Raw genomic sequence first — 19,972 nt, 5'->3', positions numbered from 1 at the left:
AATGCTGATTACTTCCTCTTTTGAGAAAGGAAACAAAAATCATTTTTGGTCAAATATCCCAGTAAATGGTTATGTTTAGGGCACAAACACGGATAGTTGATGACATCACACGTTTATCTATGGTGATTTATTATTTCACTGACCAAAAGAATTCAAATTAATCCATCATGTAAATTTTGTGAACTCTTCTCCATGAGATAAGACCCTATTGGTACAGCATTGTGTGTATATCTGCACATTACTTACCTATTTCATAATATGTATCGATTAAAATATATTTAGAACTGCGATAAGCTCTAAAACATGCATATTAAACTAATATTTTACAATAAATTGCCAAGCGTATTTGGTGTCCTATTTGCTAAAATCATTCCGAAACGTTAAGCCGTGGAGTACTAGATGCTAGCGCAGTGCAGTTTCTAGCGTTTTATCATTGAGTTCGTTCTCATAGTATCCAGTTTCCTTTTCATTTCAATAAAATGGTACGTTTTGCTGAATATGTGCAATAACTACTGGAATGCGGATCAAATAATTTACGGATTGTGAGTTAATATAAAGCCATGACCAAGCAGTGATTAACGAGGCTCACCTAGACGAGTCCCAAGATTTTCTTGTTGGACTTACCAAAATTATGAGAACCCTCGATTTCTTTGTAATGGGAATCATCCAAATTTGAAAATTTGTGTTCAAGATTCCCTTAAGATTCTTTAATAAATAACTGTCATGTTCCTTACAGAATACGATGTTGTAATAACATTTATGGAGATTTTAAGTCATCTGACCTTTAAGATAAGGATAACTTATAGTCATAACGCTTTGTCTAATGTTGTCTGTCGTGTTTCGTTCGCAAACCTTTCGTACAAATGACTTCTCCGCGATAACTGAAAGCCCCAGTGTATGGGCAGTGGGTTGATGTGATGAACGAATACGAAGTTTGTTCAAATGAATGACTTTCATTCAATGACACAGGGGTTGTATAGGCTAAAATCTTAAAACGACTTCTTGACAATGGCTAAGAGGACTAGATATCTGACATCGGAACTGATGTTTACTTGGAAGGACAATCAGGTTGGTTCAAATTTATGAGCTTGACATTCAATTAAGGCCACCGTAGCAAAACGCGCTTGCTATATTGTAAAGACTTCAAGAGAGAAATAATTAACAATAATTAATAAGCTTCCTGGTATTGGGCCTATAGCATGCTAGATCTATTGAGTTTGATCAAATGAGTATCCTTGACTCCCATTTAAGGTCACTGGGAAAAAGACACTTGATGAAATAGATGACTTTGATATACTCCTAATGACACAGTGTTAAATATATTAAAAACTTATAACATCTGCCGGTTGTCTTGGTTGATGAAAATGTAAGCTTATTTGATCATTTAATATTGATCCAACGATCACTGATACTATCGTGCTTATTTGTCAACGGTGAGCATCTTTAAATTATTGGTGGTGTCTTGTTTTGTATTAAGATGACCGTTAAGACTCCTAGGCTTCTTGTTAGCAACAATTAATATTTGTGAATTTTAGCTAAGAATTCGATCTATCTATTTGTAATTACCATAAGCCATATTTCCTACTGAATTGTTTTACTAACATGTTCTTGTTCATGGCAAAAGAAACGTTATCTAATGAACTATTACTGGGTTTGGTCCGCAAACAACATTGGAGTATAGATACATAATACAGATGCTATATAAATATAAAGATGCACATACATGTCTTTCATGTCGTGATTTAATTTAACATTTGATTATTTTTTTTCACAGCTGACCTGTCCTCGTTGTCAGGTAAGTACCGGTGTGTATCTTCTGTCGGTAGGGACATTTTGTGTTATTTATATGGTGGTCAGAAAACAGGAATATTTACTGCTTAATTGATAACGGTTAGATTATTTATAGGTTATAGTATATCGTTAATGGCTCTGTGGCGTTGAGACATCAGATGTTTACGTGAATCATTTTGACAGAATCCAATCATTGTAACAGATAAGACTAGTTTTTAGATATCCCAACTAACCCATCTGAATCTATATGAGGATTTGTTGTTGTCTTATTCTCGCTAAATCAATCATTTTTATGTTACAGCACAAAGGGAATGACTTCATAGTAAGTATCCTATGTTATCAAATTGTCAGTCATATACAATAGTGAATCTTTTACTGAGACGTTAAACTAGTATTAATAGAGAAATTCTATAATTGAACATACACGTCTAAATAACGTATGTTCTTTCTTTGTGTGTCGCGATCCTCTCAGGTATTATCATAGTATTAAACGGACATAGCAGTATCACAAATCATCGAGTGGATACCAATTATATATCTGTATCAAAATCGTATCACTTATTGTTAGAATATCACCAGTAACATATACGTGATTAGGTGACACTATTACTCAAGACTATGCAAGTATTATCAACAATTCAATGTTTTTATTAACCGCAAACATAATAATGGTGTAAACAAAGTACAAAAAAGTTGCAATTTGCCAAAAAGTAGTGTACAAGCTAATCAAGTTGATATACATAGATAATCATTATAAATTATTTTCAAACTGATAACGTTAGCATATCAAGGATTCGGTGACACTTGCATTAACATACGTATAATAACGTACCACCTTACCTTTTGTATTACATACTTTCACATGAAGCTGCAATCGAAACATAAGATAGTTATATCAGAGACGACAGTTATCTGATGAGTATTACCAAGCTTTATATTGTATGACTGGATAAGAAGGCTAGGGATATTCTACCGGAGGGTCACAAAATGTAGTAAACCCTTAGGCTTACCGAGGGTTTTGCAACATTTTGTGATCCCGGGGGTAGAATATCTCTATCCGCCATATCAGCTTATGAAAGAGTATTTTTTCTTTCATATCTCTACGTTTTACTGCAAGTTTACAACTATAATATCCAGCCATTTTGAAATAAATTCGAAGAAATCCACGACTGGAAGTCAATGTTCTATACATGAAAAATTACGTGATATTTTCAACACAAATTCCGTTGTTTGCATCTTTTAGAGTAAAACCAGTCAATTTTGTGAAAAAAAGTTAATATTTTACCGAGGATAGAGTGATTATGTTGACGCTGTGACGTCACGAGGCTTTATTGCATTGGTAGCCATGCAATACAGCCTCAGACGACATGGGTGTATAGCCCTAGACCAGCCAGTATTACACCCGTAGGTATGAAAGAATATATGTTATGTCTGTATCACTTAAAGTTATGTTAACATTAGTAATGTGTTGTAGGTAAACACGCTAAACCAAAGTTAAGTGAGATGAAATTTCACTATCTTACCTTAAGATAAGGTATTAAGCCGAATTTACTACAGAGATCATAAATGTTTTTATCTATGTCTGCTAGCTGATCCGATGTCATGGTTGTTAAAGGACACGAGACTAATATTATAGAAGAAATTATAATGGGTAATATAGCTGTATCATTAAACTAAATATTGACAAAATATTTACAATTACCAAAAGCATAAATAAGAATGGATTGATTGAAAAATAACCTCATAATTAGCAGCATTCTGTTGAGATCAGTACTTGCTGTTCAAAATATACACACCGTAGCCCAACATAAAATTAGATATCAGAAAACGAAATAAACTTATTGATACTCCATAGAATAAAACAAAATTAAATGACCTCTACGTGAAATAAAAAAATAAAATAAAAGTGCGAGACGTTTACGTAGATGAATATGTACCCCATTCTTAAAAATCCCAGGTGCTAAGTGATACAGACATAACTAATGTTAACATAACTCATACCAATATGATTGTAAGTAAAGAACAGTTACTATAACAGTAAATTTGGCTCAAAATAAATTAGTTCTTTCTTGTAGGAAAGACACATTAGAATTGCATGTTGATAAAATTGAACCAAATACTTAAAAAATGATGATAGTATACTGATCCAGCATTTATATGTACTAACAACATATTTATAGTTCCTATGTTCTGGTATTTTTGCAAGTATCCATGAGGTATAGCCTGTGAAAACGTCATAATTCAGGATGTGCGGTATATGTGATACATATGCTTTCTTGTTATATCCACTTTCATAAAGCTAAGTTAACGAGGTATCCCTCGTAATCAAGTCATCGTTATGGCTTACAACGTATTAGACATGTTTGAGAAGTAGAAAATACATTAAACAAAAGTATTTGATTTAAAGTGTAAATATACTATAGAAAGGTACCTCCTAAATGTAGACTGCGGCTAGTTTTATATTCCCGTTAGAACACTACCAGGGTTGAGCTGCTAAAAAAGAAAGCATAAACTTTGCATATGGCTTCTTTGGGAATGAGGTTTCAGGAAAAAAATGGACCCCAAAAAACCATGGCCCCTAACGGCCGCCATATTGGTTTTCAAAATGGCCGCGAAAAAAAACACCTTCTTTGACCCATAACTCACGTTCTATACCAGCTAAACTCAAACTTTAAACGTCTGCACCCATATTATTGATACTAAGGGACATCCTGGTAGTGTTAAACTTCATTTAGAAGGACCGCCATTTTGTATTACAAGATTGCCGCCAACTTTGTCAGCTATATCTATATATATAATGCAGTGACATGGATAAGCTGACTATAAACATACATAGTCAGAGTATGGATATTTGTGTAGTGTTCGATACATAAATGACTTGATTCTTATTTTAATTTCAACATGACCGCCATGTTGAAATCCAAGATGGCCGTTTATATTAAAGTTGTTTCCGTATTTCACTCTGTAAGTGATCGAGCAAAAATCAAGTTAACAATCTGAAATTGTTGAAATATATGCAATGCCTTGAATTGCAACTCTGCAGAGGATCAACTTTCATGGGCTTTTTCGAATTCTCAAGTCGCAAGTCAACAGCGATTGACCAAATCACTGCCCATTTTACAGATTACACTTAACTCATACCTTGTCACTTCTACTGCGATCAATAGGGTGCATTTTCTTCTGTTTTTGAGAGTAAATCCGCAGTTGCTTTCTTGTCACTACCCATTACTTTCAATGTTGGCAATCGCTTTTAAGTTTAACGTGCAGGAAACAGGAACACCCTTTCCTACATTCTAGGGTATTGGCATCTTCTACCAAACATTAATACTTCGTCTTCCTCCTTTCGATTCCTTCCTCATAGCGTAACTCATAAGGAACTGTCAAGTCATCCATAACCTCTTGAGAACATCTAGACACACATTTCACCTTATGGTGTCTGAGAACACAATCCACCTTACTTATCATGTGCATGTATGAATTCCTTCTTTAGATCATACAAACGTCTGCCATCCCTATCTACCTTTAGCAAAATTGATGAAAGTGTTTTCTTTTAATGGCTAGGGCTTCTTTGTTTTTTCTCTTTTCAAGATGTCTGTCAATTTACTTAGCGCCTTATCAAGGCAAACGCTATATAGGAGCTGGGGTTGTAGACCGCCAAAGAGTTCTTGGTGACATAATCAGCAGCCTACACTATCGGTCCCATTTTTTATATCGACGTCAACCAGAACTAAATTTGGCAAGGTTCCAGATGACCAATATCTGACTAAGTTAGTTTGCTGTCCATGTGGTCCTAATATTGTTTATACTCTCTATCATCTCCATTGTTTGTACTTATTTTGAAGTCTTATTGTTCTTCTGTTTTCCATCGCTGCAATATATTTTCACTCAGTACTTGGTGCCGTATGCATGTTTTACTGACAGTGGCGTTTTAGGTGGATTTAGTTTACATATACTGCACTGCTAGCATTGCGCTTCATATTTGTTCTTAATTCAACATCATCGTCTGTATTGCCTTCGCCACCTTCATCTCCAGTAATGTGATTGGAAGTTCTAGCCCGGAGGTTCAGCTAACATTTGTAAAGTTTTGACTTAAAGGTACTTATGACTTTATTCGCAAGGACTTGTTTGTGGTTAATTATAGTGCCACTAGTGTTAAACTGACAGACGTACTACAAGGGGCTATGTCAGACGAGTAGACATCCAAGCTTTGGAGTCAAAACCTTGCTATCTCATCTATGAAGCCTGCTTTGGACGACGAAGACAAATGCTACCCTTGTATTTAGTACTTCTGCCTGCAGGTCTGATATTTCTGATTAAATATTTTCTGATAATTCACTTGCTGTTATCAGGAATAGAGGTGTGATATCACCCATATGCATTAAATAGTTTCACTTTCAAAAAGATGATCCTGAATTGGTTTTGAGGAAACACTTGCTCTGCTCTGTACAGTTTATCTTTCTTCCGAATGACATTAATGAGTCTCTTCAGAACCTTCTATAAGGTTTTGACACATCTTGCATTTGTAGACAGTGTAAAGTATACTAATAGGTTATTGTGATGATGAAAATCTCCTTCGGGAAAGGTTATTTCCAATTACATGATATAGACGATTTCAAAGATCAACTTGTGATTATTTTCTCTAATTAATGTGAACTTTTTGTGTTAAAAAGTCTATGCCTAAGCCTTTACTCTAAGTAAATATGAAACTTACATTTTGTGTTAAAAAGTATATGCCTAAGCCTCTTTTTAGAGTTAAAGCACTGAGTTCTGGTATGACCATTCTTCCCAAATTTGCAAATATTACAGAAATTAATAACATTTGGGACTCAAGTTTTAAAGTAATGTTTCATAAATAATAAGCCGTTTCGGTTAATTTATGTACCTTTAATTCATGCTGCCGGTCATCTTGAATTTGAAATTGGCGGCCATTTTAAAAACTAAATAAGAATCGAATTAGTTTGTATCAAAAACTACAAAATATAAATACTCACTGTATCTGCAGTAATTTTGTTTGCTTAAAGTCAGCTTAGCCAATCATTATTTTATCATTATATATAGATATAGGTACATGTAGTAAATTTGGCGGCCATCTTGGAATGCAAAATGGCGGTCTTTCTACATGAAGTTTAGCACTAACAGAATGATCCTAAGTATCAATAATAATAAGTACCAATACTATGGGTGTAGACGTTTAAAATTGTTAACTTGTATTTTTTTCCTCGATAATTTACAGAGTTAAATACGGAAACAACGTTAATTTAAACGGCCATCTTGGATTTCAAAATGTCTATCATGGTGAAATTAAAATATGAATTTATGTATCAAACACTACACAAATATTATTACTCTCACTATATTTGCTTAAAGTCAGCTTATCCATTTAAATGCATTATATATAAAGATGTAGCTCGCAAAGTTGGCGGCCATCTAGAAATACAAAAGGGCGGTCATTGTACATAAAAGTTGAAAAAACATAATGTTATAAGTATCAATAATATGGGTGTAGACGTTCAAAGTTTGGATTTAACTAGTATAGATCGTGAGTTATGGGTCAAAGAAGGTGGTTTTTCGCGCCCATTTTAGAAACCAATATGGCGGCCGCTGGGGGCCATGATTTTTTAGGGTCCATTTTTTTCATGAAACCTTATGTCCCAAAGAAGCCATATGCAAAGTTTCATGCTTTCTTCCAAATTTGAACGATTTTCATGCTTAGCCGCTCCACTATATGGCTGTAGTAAATTAGACCTATATATAATAACCTATTTGTATGATATTGTAATAAAAATAGAGGACTTTTTTTAGAACAAAATATCAACAATAAATTTATAAAAAAAGTTTGCAAAACAAATCCAATACACCGGTTTAACCACCTAATTGTTTTTCAAAGTGTATTTGATAATGGTACTGTTTGATTACTAGATATTGTCCATCCTTTTATCTTTACCTGTCAATATAGCGATTTCATTAACCATACAGCCGTTAATATAATGTCCGAGAGACGTTGAAATATTCATTAAAAAAATAATTTAACATACGTTCTGACGAAACATTTTCATTCACACATTATATAAATATAGCATTTTGATGAGGTCAATACATGGTTATATCGACCATAGAAAAAGGTATCAAACGAGGACGTAGTCTGTAGTCGATATTTTTCTGTTCAATCATATCAAATGACCATGGAATGCTACAATTGTTTTGTTATTTTCTATATTTTTTTTTTAATTTTTATATGAGTGTGAATTTTAATGTTTGGATTTGAAAAAAAACCAACATAATGAAAACGCATTTTGTGCACTTTATGCTTTTATCATATGCACCCGTAAATCTTATATGTACCCGCATGTAACTGCATGTACGTCTATATGTACTGTGATCATTACCAGATTACACCTGTAGTTCCATATAGAAGACACAGCCAAATGATGGTTCCTTCTCCGATGAAATAATCCACTGTTATACCAAAAATATATTATTATTAAAATGTATTCTCTTATGCTTAAGACTAAAGCGTTTGTTTTCAAGCGCCAAGCGTTTGTTTTAAAGCGCCACGAACACGAAACCTGTTGGTAACGTAGACAATAACGTTATCTAAAAATATCTGTGCAATATATTTTTATGCACTTCTTTCGGAATAATTGGGCGATATAGTGTTTTATCGGTGATAACATGGCGCGTATTTGACAAATGAAAAGTGACAAAAAATCCAGAAAAATACAAATTGTTTGATTTTGAAATCATTGAAATGGTTATGAAAAAAATGCTTCAACACTCATTTTGTAACTTTAGTAAAATTATATAGCAGATTCAAAACCAAGTTATAATGTCTAGAACAGGGAATGATACTGTTTAATATATAGGTACTACCTGTCTGTTTATCTTTATTGTTTGTTATCTAATTCTTATTTTTCTTCTGTTTCAGGATGTGAGTATCTTACTACATTTACACGGTGATGTATTACGAAACACTTTGGCATTTCTGGGACAATTCTAATTAGGTCGATATACGGTTGCATTTTATATGCTAGATTGTACTAGAATGTGCTATAAATTGGCATTTGTGGACGTAATGTTATACATGATCGTGCAACTACAACAGTTTTATATAGGTTGATATTCGATTCACTGGTGGCATCCGAGGTACGTACCCATAGCTCAGCGTAAATGGATAATATTTCCGTTGACGTCCAAAAAATTCTTTTGTGCGTCATTATTACTGCACGCTTATGTAAACGGCGAGGAAAAGCAGGTTAACCTGGAGTCAAGTAACATCTTCTGCCCAATTCTCTGTGTAAATTTGTGTCCAGATTTTATGTTCAAAATATTAAGTTAAGTTTTTCACGTGAAAACGTTCTCTTAGTTTTATTGCTTATTATCAGCCTTAATCCTTCTTTATCGCACAATTTATGTCAAACCTGGGCTATTGAGTAATCGTGGAGAAGGGCCTAGTTATACTCAATTTTCATGTAAGGGGAAAGAGTGTATATCTACATGTAGTCAAATGGTTTTCTACATCATGTAAATGTCATATTAATAAAACAGAATATCGACTCTGTTATTAGGTGGGATACGGCAATTTATCGACAATCGTAAACGTGATATAACCCTCGGCTTCGGCCACTAGAACGTAATATCACTTCCTACACGAGTGTTAAATTCACCGTATCCACCTGAAAACAGGTTGATTGTGTATACATTTCTTAGGTACTACATGTCTGTTTCATCTTTATTTGTTTGTCTATCTAATTCTTATTTTTACTCGACTGTCTGTTTGTGTCTGTGAGTATATACTAACTTTTACACTGTGAGATATTACCTTAGTTTGCTTCTCTCACTACATATACATTTATTCGAAACCATTGAAACCTTATATGCCTACTAATAGATGGACATATAAAACATACTCTACTCGTATACATTATCGTGGCATTATCTAACTGGTTTATACAGGAGATATACATATTAATGTATTACTTTATATAGTCATATTGGATTTTGTGGTGATACTGCTCTATCACAAAATGAGCCATTTAATCAGTCGAAACTAGCTTCCTTTTCACATTGGCATATAATTACATAATAATTTACAACTTGTAACGTAGTATTAACTCTTCTTTCCAATTTTACTAAAAAAAGCTACATTTTTTTGCAAAGTTTTTCATGTAAAAACGATTCAATTTCGAATATGTGTAATCTAGAAAAAATGACTAAACCATGACATTAACAAATGTTGATAGTATGCACTATTATCCAGATGATACATGTACTTTATGCCGCTCTATACTCAAATTGCATTTATTACTGTATCACAAAAAAGGGCCCCAGTGGCCAAAAATGGTTAAGGTGTCCTGACATATTACCACAAGCCATTCCACTTCTGGGATGAACGGGGTTCGAATCCACATGTGGGGCAGTTGCCATAGGTACTGACCGCTGCCGGTCGGTTTTTCTCCGTGTACTCCAGCTTTTCTTCTGACACGTCCTTACATGACCCTGGCTGTTTAATCGGATCGTAACAATAAACAAACAAAATCAAACTGTATACAAAAAACTCCAAAAAAAAAAATCTAAATGATCAACGTTAGCGTATCAAGGATTCGGTGCCACTAACACTAACATCATCAGATTAATGTTTTGTATTTTTATACTTTGGTAAACGTGAACTCACATTTGGTGGATCCAAGATCAGTATCGTATTAATACTACATCCATGTTTTCAGTATGATAACATTAACGCCACTTACCCTTCCGTATTACAAATACTTTAACATATAGCTTAAATCGGAGCATCAGCGAGTTATACCAGAGACGTTATGTTATAATTGTGGTGAAGATATTGTCTGCGACTCGTTATGACTAACAAACGTATTAGACATGTTTGAGAAGTAGAAAATACATTCAACAAAATTATTTGATTTAAAAGTGTAAATGGGGTGATGTCTACTAAATGTAGACTGTGGTTACTTTTATGTTCCCTTTAGAAAACTATAAGGGTAAGATGAACTGATAAAAAAGACCTTTCGACAATGAAAGTCTGATAATTTAATTTATATCCTGATTCATTACTTTGAATTTTGAAAACAATGGTTTGTAAAACTTCTGGCATATTGAATAATGTACAAAACCGGCTTAAACTAATAGGGTATCATATAGGTCCTATGTTAATGTATTGGCCTATGACCGTTATAAATTAGAGCTATATGCATATGTCTTTATCAATAATCCACAATAACCTTTTTGCATAATATTATAATAAAAATTGAAGATTTTTTTTTGAATAAAAAAACAAACAACAACACAATTCAAAAAGCGTTATTGAGTTTGAAAAAAATCCAATACACCGTTTAAAAACCACTTAGTTATTTTTTCAAAGTGTATTTGATAATGATACCGATTGAGTTCTAGATATTGTCCTGTCCCTTATCTTAACTGTCAATATAAGGATATTTATCATTAACCATTACAGACGTTGATATATTAATTAAACAGAAATAATTGCTTATTTTGATGAATATTTTTCATCAAAATATTATACAATTACAGCATTTTGATGAGATCGATACATGGTTATATCGACCAAAAGAAAAAAGTATCGAACGGGAACGCCCCCCATATTTTATTTCTGTGGTTGATATACACCATTTTTCACATAATCCGCCTTATATCCAGTGATTTCGCCCGTTGTAATAGTTTTTCTGGATATGTCTTTAATGTAATATGAATTCGAAGCGATTTTCATTGGTCTAAACATTCATTTTGACTTCAGACAGAAACAATAAAATGGCGTCAGGAAAATCGGGACGTGACGTCCAAGGAATTACGAGGACGGCGTGACAAAATAGCAGTCTGCTGTTTGATTTTCGGAAATACAAATATAAAAATCTTCTTAGACGTCATTTCATAAAATAACTATCATATGAAATGAACACTCATGTAAGATCCTTTACTATATTAAAATGTTATAATTGTTTTTTTTCTATATTTTCTTAACATTACACCAACATTAGTATAATAACGTACCTCCTTACCTTCCGTATTACATACTTCCACGTGAAGCTTCAATCGAAGCATTAGAGAGTTATTTAGGGGGACTACAGTTATCTGATGGTTATTACCCAGGCTTTATATTGTAGAACTGTACAATTTAATCATAATTATGTTTAACCATGACCATAATTCACAGTATACAACAGCAAAATTATGAAACTTTTACAACATAGAATCCATACATGTAGGTTAATCTATGTTTGCTATCTCACCAAAGTCATGGTGGTCTATAAGCCGCTATGAAAATTAGAAAAATACATTGCAATCCCTTCATGTGATGTTTCGATTGGAGCTTTATGGTCAAGTATGTAATACGACAAAAGTAAGTAGGGTACTATGTTATTCATACTAAAAGCATTTTGTTGCATTGCACTTATTCGTATATTATAAATATGTTCACCATAAAATGTGATTCCATGTATACACAAAAATTATAAAACTTTATTGATCACTTGAAAACATGAGGATATATTATCCATACATGTAATTTTAGTGAAAAAACGGTTACTTTGATATATGAATACCTGGTTAACGTATCGTTAATGGGAGTGGTTATATAACAAGAAAGACATATGTAACATATATACCGCACAACACCGCGGAAAATAACAGTTAGGCGCTATAGCATCATGAATACCACATACCAAATACAAGAATAGATGGAAACTATGAATAACATGTAACCATTACTTGTCATACTGTAAATGCTGGTCAGTATACAACCATCATTGTTTTTATGTATTATGACACAATTTATATCAACATAACAAATCTTGTTGTATCCCACAGTAAATGACAATTAATACATTTTTAAGCCAAATTTGCTGTTACGTAAATAACTGTTCTTTTACTTCGATGAGGTAACTGATTTATGTTAATATTGGGCTTTATCTATTAGTACCTTGGAATTCTTAAGAAGGGGCTACGAATCCCCAAATTCTAACTATTGCAAACACTTCTTGGATATTTTTATGTTTTTAATGTTTTATATTAGTGCAAGATATTTTATCCGTATGTACTTTTATTATTGAATTGTTTGGGCTGCGGTGTGTATATTTTAAACAAACTTCGAATATTATCATCAGATGTTGTCCTTATATGTATTTTTTTAAACAAACATTTGCATTGCTTATGTAGTGCTCGCTATGATTAAATACGTATTTGATATGTTTGAGAAATAGAAAAAGACATTCAACAACAATCAAATTGATTTAAAAAGTGTAAATATACCACAGAAATATGCCTACTAAATGTAGACAACGGTTTATTCTATATTTTCCATCTTAGAAAACTATCAGGGTTAGATGAGTTGATAAAAGACAATGACGTCTGCTACTTTTATTTTTAGTTTGATTGATTTCTTTGAAGTAATTTTTTTTGTAAACATTCTGACATATTGAATAATACAATACTGTTACGAATTAGAGTTATCTATTTACGTCCTGATCAATAATACACATTGTCAATCAACTCTTTCATATTAGTAATATGACTGAAGGCAAGGTCTTATAGGGCGCAGCCAGATGTTTCAGTAAACTTTAATTATGCAATGTTAAAAAGTGCAATTTATGGAATAACGGAGCATGAATTTTCTGTTTATTTTCTAGTCATATATTTACACTCTATCCTTGTCCCACATCCCCATTTGAGAAGGAAAAAACCCCATTAGAGAAAGAAGAAATTTTATTTCTGTAACCGATATTCCGTTTTTGGTCAGCTGATTACATGAATGTTGGTCCTAAATCACTTAAACGCATTGCAAAATAAAGAGCTTCTGCCAGATAAGGTTACGTGTGTCAGAGCACTTTGAACCGCTTGATTATAAAATAAGCTGACTTCAAAGCATCATATCCATGGTGATTACCATGATTCCCATCCCCATATAATGTATAACAAACAGCGGCTGCAAACTGAAGCCGTCAGTATGTAGGATTGCAATTTGAAGATTTTTTTTTCTAATATTTTCACGCATGTGCTACCTTAGAAGTGCTTCGGCCCCTATACTAAAACAAATAAAGAAACACTATAATAAACCTGGAAGTTACATATTTTGCCAAAATCCCAACACACTGTTTAAACCACTGTTATGTTTGTCATTGTGCATTTAATGATAGTACCGTCAGATGTATGGATTTTGCCCTGTCCGTTTATTTTTAACTGTCAATATAAGCGATTCCATAAACCATACAAACCTTGATATATTTCTTTAACAGAAATAATTGCATTGTTCTGACGAATTTCGTTATACACGTATTGTTTTATTTATTGAACTGACGATGAAAACATCCTTCAATGTTCATTTTGTGACTTTATTAAAAGTTATGTAGAAAATATATTCAAAAGTCGTAGCACACGTTCTATTCCACACAGGCATCATATGGAGTTTAAGTGATACTCTTTACAACATGAGTATTTAACAATCATACTTTGTTCTCAATTTTTTAATGTAATTGCATAGCAGTTTACAGATTTGATCTTAGTTTGATTTTTTTTTAATCTCTCAAAAAGCAAAACTATTTATTATAAAATATCATGATTACGTTTCATGTTATATGTTTATGTCTGAAAAACAAATGTGATACCATCCCTTTGTCACCGATAAAACATTGGTGTACTTCGATTTTGGAAGCAATGTATTTCAATGTGTATTATCCGCCCACAAATAGTTTTAAATCATAACAAATATGATAATCTGCAGTATTTTATATTATTTGCTATTATAAAAGTTGTATTCGACTGTACTCCAGTTTTGTTTAGTAATAGTTAGAACAATTGGGGAAATCTAAAGAAGAACTCTATGAACTGCTTTAGCACCTAGCATGATGTGCGTTTGGGAGTAGAAACGTATATAATATATGGGGATTATTGAATGACAATTTTACGAACATGTAAAAAGGAATGTAACAGGTCATGGTTACGTGTGCAATGTTATCCAAATTCTTGATGGTTAAACAATAGATAAAAGACAATTACAAAAAAAAAAAATGGTAATAATTAGTTGTATCGATGAGCTAAATATTATCAAAAATGGCACACAACAATTTAAATTTGCGAATGTTGGTCCTCACAAACGTGTTTTTAAAATGGAAATCGCGAAATTAGTGGTTTTGCGAAAGGAATTTAGTTTATAGGAAATTAAAAAACGGATTTATCTATTGTTTGTGTTAGTTGTCTAATTATTACTTTTCCTTCTCTTTCAGTGGGTAAGTATCCTACTACGTTACATGGTGATGTATGACCTTTTTTAGTAGTTTGATCTATATTGTGTTATATTTGCTTTCCTCATAATAACATTAAACTCGTTACCGTTGCACAATATATGTTACTTACTACACTGTTGTATAAAACATATCCCAAACGTATACACATATCTTGGCATATTTTCTGTTTTTTTGATAATTGGTGTCAAATGTGTTTTATGGTGATTCTGTTTAGAATATGAGCGTAATTCAATATTCAAACTTTGTTCCCTTATGTTGAAATATTCAATTGCATAACACTATACAACTTTGTGCCTAAGTATGTAATTTTTTCCAGTCAATCTTCTTAAAATATTTTATTGGAAAATGTTGTGAGTACGTTTCATGTTATATGCTTGTCTGAAAAAATCGGGTATAACCATGACATTACGGCCACTTTGACATGCCAGTGTTAAGGAATGTGTGTTTGTCTGTACATGGTGTATGTTACCCACAACATCATAGTTGTGAAAAACAAATAAGATACTATACCTTTGTGACCGATAAAATAACGCTTAGTTAGTTATCATTAATATATCTTAAATTTAAGATTTGAATTAAGTCAATATGATTTAAATACGTGGTTTTTGAAGTTTTTGTCCTTTCTTTGGGAAGTAGCAGAAGTGCATTTCAATGAACTTAATTCTCCATTCACAAAGAGTTTTTTAAATCATAAAAAGTAAAAATATCTGCTGTGAGTATTTCATAATAGTTGTTATCACAATAGTTTGTAATCGACAGTATTATATTGTGAAGTAAGAACATTGGGGAATTCAAAAAAGGAAACCCTAATAAACTGTTTTGATAACAAGCTTGACGTGTACGTAGAACTAAAAACGTAAAAAAATTATTTATAGCCGAATACAGATAAGAAAATACAAATAAGAATAAATAGATAATTATTGTGTGTGCATTTTAACCAAAATGTTGATGATTAAAACAATAAATGAAAGACATTACAGAAGAAACAAATCATTGGTAGGATCTCAGATTGTATCAGTGAACTAAATATTGTCAAAAAATGACACAGCAATTAAAAGGATACAAGTAAACCAATTTTGCATTATTGCGTGCAATTTACTTTTCGCGATCAAAATCAAACCGCGAAAGTTTAAAGGAACTACAGTTATTTCTTTTTTTATTTGCGAATTTTAGTCTTCGCGAACGTGTTTTGAAATGGAAATCGCGAAATTTAGTAGCTGCAAAGGAAGTCTGCTACTTCGATTTTTAGTTTTATTTATTACTTTTTAGATTGAAACAAATTTCTGATATATTGAAAACCTGCTTACAGTATTAAGGTATACGTTAGATATTTTTTGTTTTAATGTATTACCACACCGCTGTTGTAAATTAGAGCTAACTTAAATATTTCGTGTAACAGTAATTCACAAACAACTCTTTGATATTAGTATAAACAATTTAGATGAAGACTTTATAAAAAGAAATACACTATAAAAGACGTGCCGACCACAATGTGTAATGAGCTAGACCTCAAAGCGTGTTAGAACACATTTCCACATACAATTTCACGTACCGAGGGCTTTTCTGGCATAATTCACAGTTAAACCAAACTAATTTAATTAGAACAGGGTTTGTGTTTCCGATACATATATACATTTCAATGTACAATCAGGACTAATATTGTCCCTTTAATGAACGTGCATTTTGTGTGGTAGTAGAGGATGTATATGCAATAGCCAGACAGATTGGTATGAAAGTACATGATATTATCCCTTTGTTACCGATAAAAATTTTAGCTCGTTAGCAAAGTTAGCTGCCATAAAATCTATCTAATATCTAAGATTTAAATGAAGTCCTTACTTATTAATTTGGTTTTTGTAGGTGATAAGTTGTCCTCTTCCATATTTCGAAAACTAGGGAATTATTAGTCACTCATACCACAAAATATTAGATTAAAATAATATTAATTTAAACCGCTGGAAGTAATTTTTATATTTTTTGTTATTTATAATAAGTTTTATTCGACAGTGCAGGCGTTGTTCTTCGTTAAAGTAAAACAATTGGGTAATTAAAAAAGAAAAAGAAACGCTTAAGAACTTGTTTAAATAGCTTGATTAACGTAAGTGAAAGAAGAAAACACGACCAGAAATATTGATATATATAATATTGAAGTTTATATTATGTCTTAATTACCTTTAATTTTACATTTATGTTTGAATACATTTTTTTATTAGTTATAAGTGTGCATGTAGCTGGCCACCCCCAAATGAAATACACGTATTGTCAACTTAATTAAGGTCGTATAATGTCATTTAAGTAGTTTTTAACCTTCTTACCAGTGATAATAGTAATTTGTTACCGTAAATTCTGCAGTGTTTATATTTTATAAAGTCCTTGCAATAAGGGGAAACTTTAAACAATTGAGCCATCAAATGTCATATTAGGTAAACCATATGTTTATAAAGCGCAAGTACAAACATATGAGTATGTCACATTTGAATAATTTGTCACAGCTTAAATTCACACCAATAAAACCTGATGGATTTTTAATATTGATAAATGAGGAGAATACCATAGCAAGTCAATATATTCCGCCACATGTTATTAGCACCATATAATTCTGTATGTTACATGTATTCCTGCGACCAGTTATAAATAGTAAATCTGTAAAATTGGTATAATGTATGCAGTCATCTTTTCCGGGGATGGCCAATGATATACCTTTCCGTGCACCGAAGATAATAAATTAGAACAAACATTTCAATTTTATAAGTACCCGTGATTACTTGTTGAAACAGTTTTAATGTGTGAATAATTTTATAAAAATATTGTAATAAAATCAAGCATTTATGGAAGGATAGGTATTATATAATTTCCTGGAGTTATAATTCCATTCACGCCACTGTTCCGTCACGTTATAACGTCGGTTATAACCTCACTTGAGTGTTGTTGTATATTTTCGTTTTCAATCATGTCACATTCGAATGAGAAATAAAGAACTAAGACTATGTCTCAGTTCGATAGTAGAACATAGCGATTTATGTTCATACAGCTTGGGACATTACCATTAGAACGGAAATATACATTTACAAAAGACACATCTCTGCGTAAAAGCAACATTCATAAAATGAGACACTAGTAGACAACTGGATGTAAACCTATAGTTGTTTCCTACCGCACACATATTAGTTGATAATACATGTGTACTATTTTCGTACGAGTCCCATCAGACATATTAGTTTGAAACAGTGTAATTAATTTATCAGTGAAATTGGAATCCTACTTAAAAAGTCATCACATGAGTTTGTAAAGCGACTGTTGTGATGTTGTAAATTATAATGTAATACTTATTGTACTTATTATCAATCCACAATTTGTATTCAGACTATAAAACCACCGTTTAAACTCGTACACCAGATGTATGATACTGATTTCATTTAAATGTTCTTAACGTGGCAGTATCTACTATCACAGAGAAGATAGGAATATAATTGAAAGCAAGACAAAACGCAATGGAAATAATTTAATTTGATGTCATTTTATATTTATTTTGTCTTCATTTCTTCTTCTTCAACAGAATAGAAAAATAAGCTCCCAACTATTGTGAGCAAATTGCTTTATCATTCATCATTTTAAAACATAGTGTGGTTGAGTCATCAAGTTTTTAAGAAATCAGTTCTCCTTTGTTTTAGAGTTATGGTTATTATGATTTCGCGCAAATGTAAACACGATCTTTGACATTTCATATTAATCCCTGACACAAATTCAAAAATAATTGACAAGTTTTTCAAGTTTGTTAAAGGCTAACACCTACCCTTTGTATATGTAACGGTAATCACGGCTCCGGTATAATTTTGGTAACTGCTTCTCAGGAAAAATCGTACCCAACCAATGAGAGGAATTACCTTCTAAATCGCTTCAATATCTCTTGAAAATAAGAACAGTGATTGAAATGCGGTAAATTTCAATATATTTCCCCCACAATTATATTTGAAAAATGAGAATTGAGGTATCCTCTTATTTGTATATCCAAAATGAAATCCTTGAGTGCATTTTCCGTCTCCAAAACTGAGACAATATGCGTGAAAACAAAAGAAAATATCTCATGATATAGGCTGCATTTTCATTATGGTCAAGATCTTGAAGGAAGAAATTAGGAATCAGAACAAAAAACGAATCTACCAAACATTCAAAATCGAACATAAATATAATCCATCTGTTGTCCATAAACAATGATGTTTAGATTGAGCATATAAACGGCAATAGTGTACGTGTTTGTGTACGCACAGAAAATAATTTCCGAGTTTGTGAGTTAGTCCATAAGTTGAACACGGTACCAGTATAACAACCTTGGTTAAAATTTAATCACAAACAGGGAAGCCGGCAAAGCTCGTGGCTTAATCCCCCGTCGCTCACTCAATTGGAAATAAGGTATGAAAATCCAAATATCAAGGATCAACGAAAGAGCTTTATTATTGTACATGTTTTACTTTAAGTTCGTTTCAACATGCTTTATTAAGTGAAACTGACAATACGCACGGGTATATTGTATATACGCTATGCGGATAACAGGACTGTAATTGACTATTAACTTTCTATGTTTCGAAATAAGATCAAACTACAAACGATTACAAACACGGTGTGAAGTAAGCGACGCATATGTATCTAATGCTGGAATAAAAAGTGCAATGCTGAAAAAAAGTAACAGAGATGCATTTAACACGTGTGTATTTTGATCGAAAAAATGCATTCAGTTAATAAATTTTATTACAATAATAAGATAGATGAGAAAGATCATCGATCAATTAACTCTGCTAAAAACATACACTGCCTAATTATTATGTTATACGTCCAAAGAACAGTGAAAAGAGTTAATACATAATCAGACCACGAGGCCAAGTCTTTTTCAAAAGTTTCCTATTACATTTTCT

At 32.3% G+C, this 19,972-nt stretch overlaps 1 protein-coding gene across 1 annotated transcript in view; it reads left to right on the top strand.

The window, feature by feature from the left end:
* Nucleotides 1–8,788, top strand: part of LOC138329825 (tropomyosin-like) — a 1,360,115-nt gene extending 1,351,327 nt beyond the window's left edge. Inside the window, exons 12-14 of the mRNA XM_069277118.1 lie at nt 1,775–1,795; nt 2,093–2,113; nt 8,717–8,788. Coding sequence (XP_069133219.1) covers nt 1,775–1,795; nt 2,093–2,113; nt 8,717–8,788 — 114 coding nt within the window. The remainder of the gene's footprint in view (nt 1–1,774; nt 1,796–2,092; nt 2,114–8,716) is intronic.
* Nucleotides 8,789–19,972: the final 11,184 nt, after the last annotated feature.

Source organism: Argopecten irradians, chromosome 8, assembly GCF_041381155.1.
Source record: "Argopecten irradians isolate NY chromosome 8, Ai_NY, whole genome shotgun sequence".
Taxonomy (NCBI): domain Eukaryota; kingdom Metazoa; phylum Mollusca; class Bivalvia; order Pectinida; family Pectinidae; genus Argopecten; species Argopecten irradians.
This window is presented reverse-complemented; position numbering and strand designations above follow the sequence as displayed.